The 18,598-nt window shown below is 41.4% G+C and overlaps 1 protein-coding gene across 2 annotated transcripts in view; it reads left to right on the top strand.

Annotated features, from left to right (window-relative positions):
* NR4A3 (nuclear receptor subfamily 4 group A member 3) overlaps nucleotides 1-18,598 on the top strand; it is a 39,641-nt gene that overhangs the window by 9,050 nt on the left and 11,993 nt on the right. For both annotated transcript variants that reach the window (XM_060154749.1, XM_060154750.1), the window contains 4 exons: nucleotides 1,641-1,770; nucleotides 2,233-2,405; nucleotides 12,058-12,257; nucleotides 14,480-14,658. In XM_060154749.1, the coding sequence (XP_060010732.1) occupies nucleotides 1,641-1,770; nucleotides 2,233-2,405; nucleotides 12,058-12,257; nucleotides 14,480-14,658 (682 nt within the window). The remainder of the gene's footprint in view (nucleotides 1-1,640; nucleotides 1,771-2,232; nucleotides 2,406-12,057; nucleotides 12,258-14,479; nucleotides 14,659-18,598) is intronic.

The raw sequence follows: 18,598 nt of genomic DNA, 5'->3' as shown, positions 1-18,598 counted from the left end.
TCTACCATTAAATTGAATTCTTTAAAAATGTGACATGAAGTGCAGTTAATGATGGGAATTCAGTGATTGAACCATAACGATCTCTCCCTGTCCTTAAACTATTGTGCAGGCATACACAAATGTGAGGAAGGTTTGAGGTTATTGGGAAAACGTATACCTGAAGCAAAATGCCACCAGCACTGAAACTGGGATATCTTTGAGGACGATGGCAAGAAATAGAGTTTTTTTTAATTACTTCATGTTCAATGAAAGAGAGCTTCATTTAGGAAACACAAGTCTCCTACCCTTACAAACTGCCGCGAATTTAAATGGTGGAAACCTCAGAAGTATGTTTGTGTTTTGGAAATGTTGCATTTTAAACTAAAATCACCTGCTAAAGCAGGGAAAATGTATCTGGCTTTAAATTTTATATAAGCAGTTTAGAAATGATCTCTTAAAATGAAATTAAAAGGTGATAGAGTGAAAACTGATACAAGGGGGTTGAGAACTGCTGAAAATTAAAAAAGATAGAAAGTAAATCTATTTAGAATTTTAGACACAAAATAGATCACCAATCCCAAAGTACCTGGATTTCTTTTTTTTATGCAGCCCAGGCTTACCAAATAAATTCCAACTTTCTGCTCTATTTGGAGTTGAATAGATTCAGGTAATTCCTGAATGAGTGGTAAATACACATCCATTTGCACAAATGTTTTTAATTTTTTTAAAAAAATCAAGCATTCTCTTATATTTGGAGCATAAAATATCCTTTATTATTTCTTCATGTTTCATTTTAAAATTATACGTGATTCTGAAGAATACAACATTATTTTATAACCAGGCCCAAGTTTTATGATACGTCTTTTACAGTATGACTATTTTGATGTCTGTGTCAATAGTCATTTATGAAATAACCAATTAATGGGAATTTTCATTGAAAATATATGGCTCTCATATTCCTTCTTTTATCTCATTCTTTTTGTTTGTTTGGTATTTTTTTTTTCTTTCTTGGATGTGATAGCGGTTTTTAGTATCCCGTTTTACGATTTTGCTTTCAAAAATGAGAAATGGACAGTTTTACCATTCTTTTAAAAATAAAATACACTATACAAGCTGATTAAGTGATTTTTTTTTGCATTAAAACATTATTTCCTATATGTTATAACTAGACAAGTCCTCGTTTCTGCTTTTTATGATTTCATCTCTATTGGGGAACAAAGCCAGTTTCTGTGATATTTGACTTACAATAGTGATATCTAGCAAAGTACATCCCAGATCATTTTGATTTTATTTTAATAAGGTCAGCAATAATCAGGGGAGTGGAACAAGTAGAAGATTGTTCCCAAAGGGATATTAAAAGTGAAGATAATCTAATCCTCCAAGGTATGATATGTTGACCTGGTAATTTCAGATATGATTTTATCATTCAGACTTGGGTGTCTCCTGAGACTTGCTTCAGAACAATCCGAGATGATTTTCATTGTCAGCAGCTAACACTAATAAAATTGTTTTTCCTGCAGGCTAGCGTGTTAGGAAATTAAATTTATCTAATTATACAAATTGCACTGTCGCTTTTCACATTGTAATTAAAATACATCTTGTCAGGTCCTACCTCTTTCCAGAAACTATTAGTTGACTATCTCTGTATTGTATTTCCTCAGAGAACAGTGCAGAAAAATGCAAAATATGTTTGCCTGGCAAATAAAAACTGCCCTGTAGACAAGAGACGTCGAAACCGATGTCAGTACTGTCGATTTCAGAAGTGTCTCAGTGTCGGAATGGTTAAAGAAGGTATGGATATAATGTTTTTTGTCCAGCTTGCTTATAAATATTCTCAGATATCACTGAAAAAGTTAATGTTTACATTAGAATGGTGAAGTTTCCTAGTTTCCCTTTCTTTTCAACATTTTATTTTTATGGTGTGTATTTACATTCAAAAATAGCTGAGGTCTACTTATTCTAATTTCTCAAAATCAATAGAGAGCCTGTGTACATACATCTTTGTTCTATTTGAGAAGGAGACTTTTAGGGCTAATTCATTACCAAATGTAAGTATGGGGTGGCTTTTATGCTGCTTGTTTCAACTCTCATTAAATCATTGTGTGGCTATTACTCCAAACTTATTGCCACTTTTAAATGGTTGGTATCATTAATGATTTGCTCAACTGTAAAGTGTTTTGATTCCTTTTCGTGATTTATGGCTGTTCATGGATATCTTTGAAGACATTTTTTGTTTGTTTCTCTCGGTATCAGTCGTCCGTACAGATAGTCTGAAAGGGAGGAGAGGTCGGCTGCCTTCCAAACCAAAGAGCCCATTACAGCAGGAAGCCTCTCAGCCCTCTCCACCTTCTCCTCCAATCTGTATGATGAATGCCCTCGTCCGAGCTTTAACAGACTCAACGCCCAGAGATCTCGATTATTCCAGAGTAAGTTTTATGATGTCTTGCTCTTGAATGAATGATCAGGGTCTCTGTTCATGATAATAGTAATAAGAGTGGATTGAATGACTTTGTGCCTGGCACTGTGCTCAACCGTTTTCATACCTTTTCTCTATTTTTCACTTCACTTAATAATTCCAGTGCATCCATTGCACCAAATAATTTTTGCCTTATTGAATCTCTAAATGCCTTAACAAATGACCCTGACAGTGCTGCACCTGTCATACCCATTGTTGCAGGATTCCTGATGGTTGTGCCAACGAAAATTTGCACAGGTGAATTACAATTTGTACATTTCTTTCATGCTTTAGACAAAGTGACTACTTTTTTTTTCCATATTGTGACCAAACCATCTGGGTAAGCTTCAAGTTATCCTTAAACATTTTACCCAATTGCACCGGCATTGACTGACCTAGTGCTTATACTGAGGGATTAAACCATTGATGGAGAGGAGCAAACACTGGCCTTGACATCGGGAGGTGTCAGGAGGACTGGGATGGAATGCTGCCTCTGCTGCTTCCTGCCTGTGTCACCTGGCTCCTGCTCTTGGCTTTCTCATCCTTACAGTGGAGATGATTACAATATTTAACCTCAGAGGGATGTTTTGAACATCAGTCACACAGGAATGACGGTTGAGAAAACATTTGAAAATTGTAAATGATTACCAGTGTTGTTATTTAAGCCAACCAAAATGTATTAACACTTTTATTTCATATGGGATATAGTAAAATATCATCAGTTTAAACCCTGCAATTTCCCAGAAATTCGGATAACACAAAGAATGATGAGGAAGGATTTTCGGAGCAAAGGTATAAACATTACTGGAAGGCAGTTTTAAAAGAGACTTAGAAAAGCAGACTTCTAGTAAGACAGGGTCTCACCCAAGAAGAAAAGAAAGGAAAAAGATCTCAATTATTGAGCAATTTCTATGTGCTAGGCATTGTGGTACTTTGTCTCATCTAACCATTGAAAGAAGCATGAACTGTACGAATGGTTAATCCCACCGTAAGACAAGAAAACTTAGAAACACAGTTTACGCACAGATAAGAGAGATACCAGTCCAGGGATCCCCAGTTGGTTGATTTGGCTTGGCAGCAGCTACCAGATTGCCCTCTCCAGGTCCAATCAGTATTTCAAACTTCTGGTTGAAGAGCTGGCCAAGAGTGTGAGAGTGTCTGCCATATGCCCTTCTTTTAGGCTGCAATGTTGACGAAAGTGAAGGGGTGATTTGTATATCTGCTGTGATCTTCCTTCCCTCATCCCCTCCCTCATTTTAGGTTGTGAAGCCTCCTCTCCACACTTGAGCACAAGACTTCATATGAGAAGCATGGTAGACCCTTAGCATCAAAGGTTGAGGACTCTTACTCTGATTACAAGTAGCATCTCTTGACTGAAGTCAAGTCTCAAATAATAGTCTAACAGAATAATGCAGTGATTAAGGGCTTAGGTTTTGGAACCATGCAGGCCTCGATTAAAATCCCAACACCATCATGTACTAGCTGGGTGATCTTGAGCAACTGATTAAATCTTTTAATGCATCAGTTTCCTAATCTGTGTTGTGGCGTAATAATAATAATATATACTTCCCAGGGTTTAACTTCCCAGGGAAGTTTAAATAAGATGATACTTGTCAAAGCTTTAGCACAGTGCCCTGTATGTTATCTCCTTGACCAAAACTTCTTATTCTATCCTTTGTTGAATGTTCTAATGAGTATAAACACTACACATGTCAGGTGCTATGTAGCAAAACCACTAAGGTAAGTGTTATGATCTCTCATAGATGAGATTAAAACTGAGAAAGGCTAAAGGACTGACTTGCCCAAGGTCACCTAGTAATATGTATCAGAGATAGAATTAGAAGCCAAGTGGGCCCAATTTGGCCCCCAAAGTCTGTGCTCTTAAAACCATAATTCCTTGCATCTCTGGTTTCAGTGAGAGTGGGTGAGAGAAAAGCATTTGGGAATAAAAACTTTTCCATGAGCCAACTCTGGCCTTCCCTTATGCAATTCATTTGAATTAATGAAGCTTCTTGGCACTGCCTTCACTGAGGCTACAGCACACAATCTGACCTTGTTCTGGGGCATTTGAAATCGCTATTGATGGCCAGTCCAGAGGTTTAGTCCACGAAGTGATTTGGTGGGTTGGGGGGGCCCAAATTATCCAATTATTGGTCTACATGGCCTAATTAGTTATTCAGCAGCAAACCCTACCCCGTACTTTGAGTTGTCCCAGATGGGAACTGCCTCACCGTGAAAAATCAATCCACTGTGTTTGCTTGCTTCTGTACCATTCAGGGTGTTAGGCTAGAGTCATCATCCTCATCAACAAACATTTATCCAATTTAATTGTTAGCTTTGCCCAAAATAACAGATTGACCATGCCAGGGTCTGGGTCACACTGATACTACCTTTGGGGCCTGGCTCAATTTTGTAAAGCGTATTTATTTTAATTGCATTGTTTTGGAATTGGGTTGAACCTCATAGCTTGGATTCTCCTGCTTTTAGATAGCTTTACAAAATTATCAAAAATTGGACCCAAATCAATTAAATTAAAAGTCTTTTTTTAATAAAATACAGTGAGTTTTCATCAAAAACTTGGATGAAGGCAGAGAAGGCATGCTGATCACATTTGCAGATGACAGAAAGCTGGGAGGGATCGCTAATATGATGGATGTCAGTGTCAACATTCAGAGTGATTTCGACAAGCTGGAACAGGATGGGCTGAAACCATCGTGAAGAAAGGTCACAAAAATAAGTGTGAAGCTCAGCATTTAGAATATTTTTAAATGGGGGAGCCTTGGCCTGTCAGTGGTTCATGTTAAGAAGATCTCAGGAGTTTATTCCATACACATTCAGTAAGAACCAACCAAGTGTGCAGTGGAAGGGAGGGATGCAAAATTAGCTTAGGCCTCAGTAGTAGAAGCATGGGACTAGAGCCAAGTTGATGGTGTCCCACGGACTCTGTCAGTCCACACTTCAAGGGTGGAGTTCAGTTCCAAGCTGGGATTTAAGAGGATGCAGTGTATGTGGATACACTGTTTCTGGAAACTCGAAAAGGATGGTTGGAGGAAATGGAAATACGTAGACAGAAAGGGAGAAGATTCGGCAGGATTAGGTCACACTTTGGCCCTGTTGCCAAGAGGACTGTTGCTCCCTGGGGCAGAACTAGATAGTGAAGGAGGGGGCCCTTCCAGCTCACTCTGAGGACAAGGAAGAGCTCTCCTTGCTACAAGAGCTGCTGTGGAAGCGTGAGTTCATCAACACAAGAAGAAACTAAGGAGAACACATAACAGGGTTCCTCACAAGGAGAGAGGTTATTTTGACTGATAATAATTTCCTTCCAATGCTAAGATTTTATGATTCTAGGGTTTACCTTACTGTCCCTAAATGCAAGTGAATATATATACATATACATATAAGAATATGTGTTGTTAAACAACTTGTTACTTCACAAGATTGAATTTGCTTCGTTCTCTTTAAAAAAAAAAAATTAACATAAAATGAATGAAGCAAAATGAATTTATTGAATGCCTACTTTGAGCCAGGCACCATCACGTACATTCTTACATAATTTCACTTAAACCCAGTTTATGTGGTACAATTTATGGTTTCAGTCATTTTTTTAATGTCATTCATTGAAATTCAATTTTCATATTACCTTCTCCTTAAAGTTTTTTATTTATTAATTCATAGAACTGGAGGTGATCTTGAGGTCATCTTATCCAAAACCCATAATTCAGAAGAGTAAATAAAGGCTTAAAAAGGCTAAGTGGCTTGCCTAAGGTCAGTGGCAGAGCTAGGGTTAGACCCAAATCTCATCACTCAAAGTAATATGTTTCTCTTTCACCATACTGCCACTTCTGTTTAATAGCAATATACTAGGTTTTTTTAATAGAAGCTTTATTAGATTTTAAAAATTACAATAAGAGTAATTTATAAAAGGCAGACCATTTAGAAGTGAATAAAGTGAAAAATGAAAGTCTCTTCTTCATTTATTCCTGCCTAGTCTATATCATAGTGGTATACATAATTTTACCTTTTAAAGAAGAATATGCCCTGTCAGTTTTGAGTCAGACAATTGGCTTGACCAAAACAATTTATTAAAGATGCTACCTTCCCCCAGTGAATCAGAGAAATGAGAAAATGTTTTCCAGGCAGGTATGTTCTAATCTTGTACCTGCCTGTGTGCCTTTAAGGTAGTAAGTGAGCATTTTCCTCGTTTGTGGGAAAGGGAGGTGAGGAGTTGTTCCAAGTCACAGAGGGAAGGGGGTTTTCAAGGCCAGAAAGAGGGCTCTTCACTCTGTGAAGCGTTCCTGGCTCTGGGAACTTTTCTTCTCCTTTGGGCCAAACTTCTCTCCTTCAAAAGTGAGCTCAGATCATTGTATATCAGTGCAGTCAAAACACGTCACATTTGATTTGTTTCTCCTTGAAATGTTGCTAATCTGTACCCCACAGTTGCCTTTAATGGAGCATTACAAGTATATATAGATACTGGGCTTGTCTTCAGAACCTGCATAATTACTAATGAGAAAATGCACTTCCCATCCTCATTAGTTGGTCATTTCAAGTATTTTCCAGCAAACTAGGATGTTTTCTGGTAATGGGTGTCACTTAGTATAGTAACAGACTCCAAATACAAGAGATACTGCCCAGATAAAACCAGGCACCAGCAAGTGGCATTTAAATATGTTAACAAGATAGCCTAAGAAACAACATGGTTGACACGTGTTAAACCTACAAAGTAAACAACATGAAGATTCTGCAAAGAGGGTGCTTTCATGAAGCTACTCAGAAGACCCTCTCAAATTGCCACCAACTCACTAGATGATTTCAGGCAAGTTCTGCCCCGCTGTAGGCCTCAGTTTTCTCATCTGAAGGCCGAGGAGATTGGACTAAATGCACTGCCATGATCCCTTCCAGCCTTCTCCTTCCCTGACCCTCTGATTCCCCTATGGGTACAGGTCTGCATTTCCCAAAGTGTGGTGCGCAGACTGCATGTATCAGAAGGAGTCAGGGTGTTTGCTTCAAATGCAGATTCTCGGGGCCACAGGCAGGCCTACTGACTCAGAATTGGGGGACGGGGGAAGGCAGGCAGGAATCTGTATTCTGAAGAGGACCTTGGAGGATTCTTTGGCACACTAAGCCTTGAGGACGATCGATATGGTTTAATAAGAACAATTCCATTTTACCTCGTAGCTCCTGTATCCCAACTTTCTTGGGGTTGAGAAGGAATGAGCAATAGAGATAAGTTTAACAGAAAGTCATTGATTCATTTAACAATTCTTCCAGAGCAGTGGACACGTTATTGAACAAGATGCAGCTCCTGCCCTCATGGAGCTTACAGGCAAGTGAAGGAGACAGAAAGGAAACAAATATGTAACTGCAGTGATGCCATTGACGGGAGGAGAGGAGGGTTTTTTGGTTTTGGTTTGGTTTTTTAGAGAGGGGAGGCAATTATATCAGAAAAGAAAAAATTGGGGATAAAATATATTCATTGCCACTTTTTAAAGTGTCACTTTTTAAAGTGTAAGAACCTAAGAATATGTATACATAGTTTGGCTCATAGAATGATAACATCTAAAATATAAAGAAATATAAGGACCCAGGGAAAAGTTACATTCTAAGTGGAAACAAAGTGTTCTTAGGACATTTTACATATTTAGCCTGGACTGACACCGAGGAAGAGTAAATAGCAGATTCCACTCTGCTATGAAAACATCACATTGCTAAATTTTAGGGCTGGTGTTCACCAAGGGTCTCACGTAATTCCCAAATAACTTATTTTAGGCCTAGGTTGTGGCTGAAATCTGACCTGTATAGCCATGGTATTGCCATTTGAAATGTGCCAACTCAATTTAGTTTAAATAGTATTCATTGCTTTTTGCAGCTCTAGATTCTCAATCTAAGTGCTTCGGAGAAATCTGCATTAGACATTAGCTATCAGTAAATGCAATATTGTGTCTTTGACTAGTGGTAAAACCTGATTATTGATTATTCATATAGGCTGGAATAAAAAGCATAAATAGGAAAAAAAGATTCATTTTTAAAGTCTTTCTCTATTTGGCCTATGTCTGATGAGAATGGTCAATAAACAAGTATTTCTAGATTTTTCTTTGGTGAACCCCAAAGCTGCTTATCCCAGAGAGAGAGGGATGTAGGGGAGCACAGAAGCAGAGATGGGGGTCTGGTTCTTCCAACTCCACGTACAGTATTCCTTAGCGAGGTGTTTATAAATTGCTAGTCCAGGCAGAGAAAGACTCTAAAATGTTTTGTTCCGTTTCTTTAAATCTTATGTTCAGTAGAGGGGATACTTGATTTGTCTTTTCCCCCCAGCAGTTGATGCTGACCCTCCAGTCACCCCCAAGTTACTGGTGGCTCAGGCTGAATCCAGTTTGGCTCCAGAATTCTGAAACATGAACCAGAATCGCTGCAGGTGAAGCTCAGAGGGTCTGGCTGGAGTCTGGCACACAGGGCCTGCTGGCTTTCCTCCCTGCTGGGCTCTATCAGAGAAAACAGCACACACAGGCAGCAACTGCATTTCCCTGTGTGCAGGATGCATGAAATGTGAGCCCAGCAGGGGTGGAGGCCTGCAGAGGACCCTGGGGGAAAGCTAAGTGCTCTGGAGGATTCTGAGCAAATATTGGAAGCAGGGAGATTATTGAGTTGTGAGCCATGGTTTCAGGGACTTCAGTGCAGGAGAGAGCTGTTAGGTCCCATTCCTTGACATTCTTTAGTCTTTTTTTCTCCATTTAACACACTATTTTAAAACAACAATGCTGAATCAGTATCAAATTCTAGGCAATACCGTCACACCTGGTGTGATTAGCAACATTTAGAATCATCAAATGCAAAAGCCATCACATGGAACATTCACCAGGATAGATGGTGATCTGGGCCATAAAACACACCTTAACACATTTAAAAGAATAGAAATCATACAGTGTCTGCCGTCAATCCCACAAAGGAATTAAACTAGAAATCAGTAACAGAAAGATAGCTGAATGCAAGAGCCAGAAGGAATCAGCTAGTCTAGTCACTTCCAGCTTCAGAGGCAGAAACAAACCCAGCGAAGTTAAGTGCCTTGTCTAGGGCTGCACAGCAAGTCAGTGCTAGAGTCTGGAGGAGGTCCCCATGACCTACCGCCTGATCCAACATTCTTTCCTCAACTCTGAATTACCTGGGAGTTTCACATGTAGTGCTGTCAACTTTCTAAAGGTGGTACTGCCCTGAATTTCATCCTGCCCCTGGAGAGCATATGGAATTAGATTCATATAAGAAGAGAAAGTTTAAAAATAAAATCTTTTTTTTCCCACTCTCCTCCAGTTAATAGTATGTGTGCTGGAAGGAACTGGTGGGGAGTGTCTATGACACCAGTATCATGCTGTCATCCTTGAATATCTGTGGGAAGGATGACTGCTTCCTTCTCCTGGACTTTGCTTCCATGGTCCATTACAACACAGAACATCCAGGGCTTCACAGAATCCAGGCCCTGGGTAGATTATTGGGAACAGAGGAGCCAGGGATTTGAACTGGACCTGATATTATGGGATCCTAGAAAAAGTCAGGGCTGAAAATTAGAAACCTTCCAATTCAACCCCTTCCCCCATTTTATAAATATGGAAGCTGAGGGACAGTGATAACTCCAAGTATCAAAACTGTTATCAGTATCATCACTGTCGTCATGTGTTAAACACGTTCTATGCGTCAGGTCCTCTGCATGTATTATCACATTTAATCATCACAACAAAATGTTAAGGAAGATATTATCCCCATTTTACAGAGGAGAAAACTGAGGCTCAGAAAAAATGAAGTAATTTACCCCAGATAACTATAGCAGCAGAGCTACATTATTTCACAAATTAGGAGGCTAGACAAATCTAGGATCAAAGTAGCTTGGCTCCCTGTCTGATGTTTCTTTTGTTATTTCATGATGCCTCTTGGGAAAACACAAAGGAAAAAAAAAAGACCCAATTAAGACAAGTGCCTCATTTCCTCACACCTGTGTAGTTCTACAGTGAGCACTTGGCTGCTTATTGGCCGTTTGTCCTCCAGCCAGGTTAGAGTATTGTTGCAAACCTAGGCACTCCCCTGACTGTTCTTTCATGGAACAATATTCAACAACAGTTTATTGAGCGTCAATTATGTGCCAGTCACTGTGTTGACAAAATATGGGACCAAATGAATACATACATGGAGAACTCCAATTAAAGCAAAGCAAAATCCTTTTTAAAACTATCCTACAGGCCACCAGCTAGTAACATCAGACCTATTAACAGCTAGGAGGTGTAGGACTGGAAATCACAGAGCCATGTTTAAGTCTTGGCTGTACCACTGTTGGTTATGTAACTTGGGAAAGTGTATTAACCTTTCCAAGCTTCTTTGAGCCTCAGTTTCCTCATCTGTAAAATAAGGATTAAAATCCATGCCCTTTGAGGATATCAACGGAGACACAAAAGCACACTCAGCTGTTTTCGTGTGAAGGCAATGACGTGCATATTTATATGAATGTTTTTGCACATCTCCTAAGTCTCTGTGTTGTTGGTTGTCCCTTGATTATTATCTCGCTGTATCCATCTTTCCCGCCTGACTCCAGTGACTCAAGCAAAACCCAGACTCTACCAGCATATCTAAAAGCCGTGTCGAGACTTTATCCCTGTTTGTACCTTTCTTCTCCCGGGGCCCTCTAGATCAATGATGTCCAATAGGGTGTTCTGCTGTGATGGAAGTGTTCTAAACACATGTGACTATTGAGCACTTGAAATATGGCCAGTGTGACTGAAGAACTGGATTTTAAATTGCATTTAATTTTGATTAATTTTAGTAGCCGCGAGCCCTGAGTCTGATGGCACACAGCTGCCTGGGCCCTGCCAAGGACACACTCCTCCCCGACCCCTTCCTTGTCTGTTTTATCTCTCAGAAATCCACCTGCAGCAAGCATCCATCTTCTCGTATTGGTTAATTCCGTGATTCTCAAACTTCACTGTGCATGAGGATCCACCTGGAGATCTTGATAAAACAGTTTCTTGGGCCTACCCTCAGAGCTTCTGGTTCTGTAGGTCTGGGGCAGAGCTGGAGATTTTCATTTCTAACACATTCCCAGGTGTTGCTGATGCTGCTGGGCCAGGGGCCACAGTTTGAGAACCAGGGGTTAATTAAGCATCTTGTTTGGAGACAGCTGTGCCTTAGGGAATCTGTGGATGCTGGAGGCCCATGCAGACACAAACCCCTGGGGTAATGGTTCTCAACACAGCAGCCCTTTGGAATCACCTGGGGAGCTTTTAAAATTCCTGATGACCAGTCCCGATCCCAGACCAGTTAAATTAGAATCTCTGTGGATATGACCCAGACATGAGTGTTTTTTTAAAGCTCCCCAGATGATTGCAGTCAGGATTGAAAACCACCGCACTAATGGGACTTAAGCAAATTTCATTGCCTATTCAGTGGTAACAGAATCCACTCTATCTATGTCACAGAGCTATTGTGAGAATCCGATGAGACTGTGAATGCAAAAAGGTTTCATAAACTGTGGCACCTAAAAGTAAGGATTTAGGTGTTGAAAATCTTGGAAGAGCCAAGCTGCAAATGATGCTGTTATCCCTGTTGGATTGAGATAACGCTGCTGTCTGTGGTTTGCATTCTAGTACTGTCCCACTGACCAGGCCGCTGCAGGCACAGATGCCGAGCATGTACAACAGTTCTACAACCTTCTAACAGCCTCCATTGACGTATCTAGAAGCTGGGCAGAAAAGATTCCCGGATTTACTGATCTCCCCAAAGAAGATCAGACATTACTTATAGAATCAGCCTTTTTGGAGCTGTTTGTTCTCAGACTTTCCATCAGGTAATTACTTTTATTTTATCTTCCTCAGTCCACTCCTTCCTTTGAAGAAGTTTGAAACCTGCTGTGTTTGTAACTAAGTCAGCAGTGAAAAGTTTGCTCAAGGTGGACATATGAAATATTGACCAGGCATTAAAAAACTGAGCAGTGGGTGGAGCCCTGGGCTGGCAGCCGGGACTCCTGGGTTCTAGTCTCAGTTTTAATACAGACTTGCTCTAAGACCCTGAGCAGGTCACTTGCCTCACCAGAAATTTAGTTTCCTTCTTTGTAAAATGAGAATGTTGGATTTGGTGTTCTCTGAAGCCCCTTGTAGCTCACATTCTGTGATTCCAGGAAGATTCTCATGGTGCATAAAGTATTTCCTGGGAGCAAGTATTTGCTTTGAACATTGCATTTACCTCCCAAGTTTCTATTTAACAAGTTGCTGTTCTCATACACCAGATGGGGTGCTGAAGAGTTCCCACAGCTTCTCAACCCCCAGTGTTTACTCCAAGAGAATAGCTTCTGGGTCAAAAGATTTGGTTCAACTTATGACACTCAATGACACCAAACACAAAGAGGAACTGATTTTTCTAAAAGCTAGAACCTGGGATCTAAGCTTCTCTCTTAAAGTCCACATTAGCATTTTAAATTTCATCTTCCTTGCTTCCTTTTAGTTATATATTTATAGGAGATGGTACCAACATGTTACCAATTTTATAGGAAAAATCATCACCTTTCCCCTCTTTGTCTTCCCTACCACCCCCTCCCCAGTTTCATACCATACTACCAGAAACTCTCACTTAAAGTGCAAATTCCCATGCCTCATTCCCAGCTATTTCGGATTGGATCTACCTTGAAGGAAGTCCAGAAATCTGCATTTTTAAGTCATGCTCCAGCGATTCTCATGCCGGTGTTCTGAGGTCTGGGTTTTAAACCCTGAGGGTGAATCATTCGCTCCCGTGCGTCCCTCTGTGGAGGGATCTGTGGGAGAGACTGAGGTGGAGTTACTACTAGACTGCCAGTGGTTAGCATAGTTACAGTCCTGTGTGTGCAGGAGCCATGCTGAGCCAGCAATGTGACTACCATCTATTAGGCAGGCAGCAAAGGATTAAGTGGGTGATAAGCTCCATGAGAGCAGGCACCATAGAGGCCCTATTTACCAGGTGTTCTCCTGTGTCTGGCTAAGGAACGGCACAGGCTTTGTGCTCAGGAAATACTTCCTGAGTGAATGAACGAATAAAGCTGTTCATCCAAGAAGCACAATTAAAGAGACATTAACTTGTTAATGAAGAAGGCCAAGAGAGAGAAATATGTGGCAAGAGATTTGAAAATTAAAGGAATTTATGAGTAAGGTAAGGACCACCTAGAATTCAGAATTAGTTACACCTAACACTCATTGGCCTCTTGTATACCAGGCATTGTGCATGAGCTTTCAAATCCTTTATTTCATGCAATTCCCACAACATTCTTTGGAGGTAGTAATTATAATTCCTGTTTGATAGATAAGGAAGAGGAAACTCAGAAAGATTAAAGGAGTGCCCAAGGCCCCACAGCGAAGTGGTGCTCACTAGAAGTTCCAGGGCACCTTTCATTAGAAAAGAATGGGATGGCTATGGACATAATATAAACTATCTGGATGGGTTGAGAAACAACCCTCTACAGCCCCACTGTTTAAAGCAGAGAATGTAATACAAAATAAGGACTCTTTTTATTTTAGACCACTGTTAGTTTGTCATTGATTTCTGGTGCTTGCAGGAACTTGGTGTTTTTAGAGTCTGCACAATGGAATTTTAGTGTCTAGCCTCGGGCCTTATCAGTTTTTGACATTTAAGGAAATGAAAGGGAAGTTGAAGGAGCGAAGTGCGAAGGAGCACTGAAGGGAACAGTCTCGTGTTCACTGCAGAGAGTACTGGGCACTGGGCTTCACTCCCACCATCCATGAGTCCCAGGATGAGCCAGCAACTGCTTGTAGCAATAAGAGAGCAGACGCCCTACCCTGAGCATCCCCAGGGCTGAGGCTCCCCAGGGAAGTCAGCAGGCACCTGGTGGTGGTTGTTTATCCCAGGAGCACAGTCTTGTTCATGGAGGGCGTCTGGGCAGGTTTCACAGCACCATGCTGGGTTTTGGACGCTGCCCCAAGACTGTGTGGGTGCCTGTGTGTTATGATGTTATCCCACTGGACAGACTGAACAGACCTATTTAATGTGTCTCTGTCCCTCACCCACCACGACTTTCTCTCGTAGGTCAAACACTGCTGAAGATAAGTTTGTGTTCTGCAATGGACTTGTCCTGCATCGACTTCAGTGCCTTCGTGGATTTGGGGAGTGGCTCGACTCCATTAAAGACTTTTCTTTAAGTTTGCAGAGCCTGAACCTTGATATCCAAGCCTTAGCCTGCCTGTCAGCACTGAGCATGATCACAGGTAAGCACCACCCTGCCGTGACTTGAAGGGACTGTGTCCCCCTCTCTCTCCTTTCCTGGCTTATGGTAGATTCTGGCTTTGGCTGTCACACACACAAGAAATTAGGAAACTCATTGCCACTTTGCTGAAATCTGCTGTTTACCCTAGTTTAAAACAAGAGACAGGGACTTCCCTGGTGGCGCAGTGGTTAAGAATCCGCCTGCTAATGCAGGGAACATGGGTTCAAGCCCTGGTCCGGGAAGATCCCACATGCCGCGGAGTAACTAAGCCCATGCGCCACAACTACTGAGCCTTGCGCTCTAGAGCCCGCGAGTCACAGCTACCGAAGCCCATGCGCCTAGAGCCTGCGCTCCGCAACAAGAGAAAGCCCGTGCACAACAATGAAGACCCAATGCAGCCAAAAATAAATTAATTAATTAATTTAAAAAAAACAAGAGACATACAGCTGCAACTTATTGTCATGAACTTCCAGGAAAGAGGATTCCCAGTCTATTTGGTTATTGTCAACAAACCCAATATATGAAAATCTAAGTTTCCACAGGACCTCTGTGGGCAGTTGGACTCGCTGCTTCAGGGTTATTTTTACAGGGAGTTTTGAAGGAAGATTACCTTAACCAGCCTGTTCCTGTGGGGCAGAGGAGCGATTCTTCCCCTTTCCCCAGTCCTTGACTAGTAACCCAAAGTAAAACCAAAGAACTGCACGCACATAAAATACACCTTTATTTATTTACAGCTTTATTTAGCAACTTTGATTGGCAGAGGACTGAGGAAAATGGATATTCATATAAAGCAAAAATGGTTTAACTCAACGATTTTGAAGGGTTAAAAGCAGAAGCCTAAAATATATTCAACTTCTTTGTTATGCCGTTCTCCCCCTACGTGTCTCTCCCTCTCTATCCTTTGGGAGATAAAGGATTCCAAGGCAGAATGAGAGAGAAAGAGAAAGGCACAGTGGGTAAGAGAGGGGATACCATCTCCCTGTAGCTGCTGGAGGCCGCAGGCCCCAGCTCCCCTTTGCCCCTTTACCCTTTCAGAGTTTCCTGTTCGATCTCATCCTTCTTGATCAAACAGGGGCCTGGTGAGACAGTGACAGTAGATGGAGGCCCCAGAAGAGGCTAGCCAGACCAGGAGTGCACCTCCCATCCTTTTCGTCAGACCCAAGTACGGGCTAGGCCGTTGGACTGAGGATTAAATTTCAGATTCTTGCTACACTCTTGGCCGTGGAAAATATGTTTTTCAGGCAGGTGATGAGTTTCACAGAGGACCAGATGCATCCTGTGGCACAGATGGGCCCTTCTTTCTGATGCATTGTCTATATGCACCTTCTTGGGACATCTGTTAGCGAAAGTGAGATGTGTCTGAGTACCTTAAGAGGCTAAGCTGGTTCATCATTTAATGGTTTACGTGAAGGTCAAGAAGAGTAAAAGCATGCGCCGTGGGAGGAATAGGACACTAGCATGTTCCCTTAGTATTCCAAGTGGAACCTGACTCCTCCTGGTCTTTGATGCTAGATGAGAAACTCCCTTCTTTTGTGAGGGTTCCAGAGACTTCCAAGGGAGCCATTAACAAAACAAAAAGAAACTCTGTCTCTGAGAGTATGGATTTGATTAAGGGGGCTTTCAAATGGCAACCTAAGGGAGCACCTGAAGAAAATAAACCCATTTAAGGCACAGACATATTTCTCCAGCAGTACTGAAATGAAATTGGCTCAAAGGCTACCTTTCAACTAAAGCTCTTCAGTTCAATTTTAAAACCATTCACCTCTTCCTAGGACAGTTAAACCTTCAAAACTAGAAAGTATGAAATTTAGTTAATTTAGAAAAACAGACACAAAAAGTAGAGCCAACCTTTGCTTTCCGTGAATAAAGCCAGCACATTGCCATGTCTCTATGGAAATGGGTTTTGAGTCTAGTATATCAACAAGTGTCCCCTGATCTAGGTACTCTGCTGCAAGTCAGTGGGCTTTCAGAGATGATAACACACATCCCTAGAGGAGATAGAAGATGCAAAAGAATCCGTGTGATACAAGGTGCTGAGTGCTATGGTGGGGATGTGAGAGTGGGTACAAAGTGCTAAGCGACCCATGGTAGGGGGTGGTCTTCTCAAAAGAGGTAACATAAAAGAGTCTAAAAAAAGAGTGGATATATGTATATGTATAACCGATTTGCTTTGCTCTACACCTGAAACTAACACAACACTGTAAATCAACTATACTCCAATAAAAATTTTTTAAAAAGAAGTAAATATGTCCAAACCAGGGGAAAAAAAAAAAGAGGTAATGTGAGCTGGTCTTTGATAAAAGCTTAGGATGTCTCCAGGCTAAAATGGAAGGAGTGAGAATTCTAGGCATAAATAAAAATGTGCTAAAGCCATTGAAAATATGGCTGTCACACATTTCAGGAAGGAAATGTGTAAAAAAATAGTGATGGGAAATGAGACTGGTGTGATAGGTTAGGGTGGGGCAGGGCATGAAGAAGCTTTTACACTTAGGTGAGAAGATTGGGGGTTATCTTGAGAGCAGTGGGGGATCCACAGAGATGAGCGTCATGGACAGGCTTGCATTTTAGAAAGGGCTACCCTGACGGCTGGTTTTGAGCACAGATTTTAGCAGGAAAGAGACTAAGAGGGAAAAGGCCAGTCCAGGTGTGAGAGTTGTGGTTTAAGAGGAGGGCCCGAGGCCTACATCTTTTTTTGTTTTACCCTTTAAGTAGAAATTAATAGACAACAGTGAGGTCACAGCATGCGGGTGCCAGGCAATCCCAACCTGGAGAGATCGGCAGTTCAGTGCACAGAATACAAACTAGGAATTAGGAGAAGGTGGTTGCTAGTCTTGTCTCTGCCTCCAGTTTACTGTGTGTCCGGCAGTTATAGCTGCTCATCCACTGCCTATCTATGTAGAGGCATGCTCAGGGAGGAAGCAGTTTGGCATGGCAGAAATTGCAAGGATTTTGGAGACCACCATCCCCAGGTTAGAATCTGGGATCGCGTATTTAATAAGTACGTACTATTGAGAAATGCATTTCTCTGAACTTCAGTTCCCCCATCTGTAAAATGGGGGGAATAATATCTATTGCCTCTGGTGGCAGTAAGGATTACAGAAAATTAGGTTTGTGATGTAGCTAAACTAGATTCAGAATAAGCACTCTTATCCACTTATCCACTATCCACTTATCCACTTATCCACTACCCTGGAGGGATGGTAACAGGGACTCCCTCAAATGAGGCACACGCCTGCCCCTTCTGCAAACCCTAGGTGGTCCAAAATCAAACTCAGTGTCATGAGGAATCAGGTGGTGGCCTTAGAAGCAGTGTGTTTGGTGAATATCTCTTTGGATGCTTGAGAGAGGCTCAAAGAAGGACAGCGATATTAAAGGAATTCAGCTGCAGTTACTGGGCACTTACAATGGGCCCGGTCCTTGATGGGCTGTATCCAGATCCTGTGCTCAGTCCTGCAGCCTGTGCAGAGCTGGGTGTTACAGGTGCTGTGGTTATAACACACAAGAAAAAGAAGGCCTCTTCTCTCATTTCTGGATCTCGCAGAACTCTCTTTGTGATTTGCTGGTTCGGAGGGGGTTTGAAATGTGTGAAAGCATCAGGAAATGGCAGCAAAGGCAATGCCTGAGCAACAGCAGTGCACATTGTTGTGGATATTAATTTTCATTTGAATATGGGCTACCCTGAAATCTTGACTTCTAAATAAGCTCCATTGACCATAAAGGGTGCTTGTCAAATATCAGTTGGGCTATTGACAGCAGAAAATTCATCCCAAAATCTTCTGCTCCAAACCACACAGAACTCATGAAAAGGAAATGGGGTCTTAGACATTTAACCAGTCTTGCTTTCCAGGAAGGTTCTGAGAATCTGGACAATATTGGTAGTTTGTACAAACATGACTTTGTTTCCTAATTCTTTTTTTTCCTCTTCCTCCACCTCTCTTTAT

The sequence above is a fragment of the Lagenorhynchus albirostris genome, chromosome 7 (genome assembly GCF_949774975.1).
Source record: "Lagenorhynchus albirostris chromosome 7, mLagAlb1.1, whole genome shotgun sequence".
NCBI lineage: Eukaryota > Metazoa > Chordata > Mammalia > Artiodactyla > Delphinidae > Lagenorhynchus > Lagenorhynchus albirostris.
The sequence above is the reverse complement of the archived record's forward strand: the minus strand, read 5'-3'. Positions and strand labels throughout refer to the sequence as shown.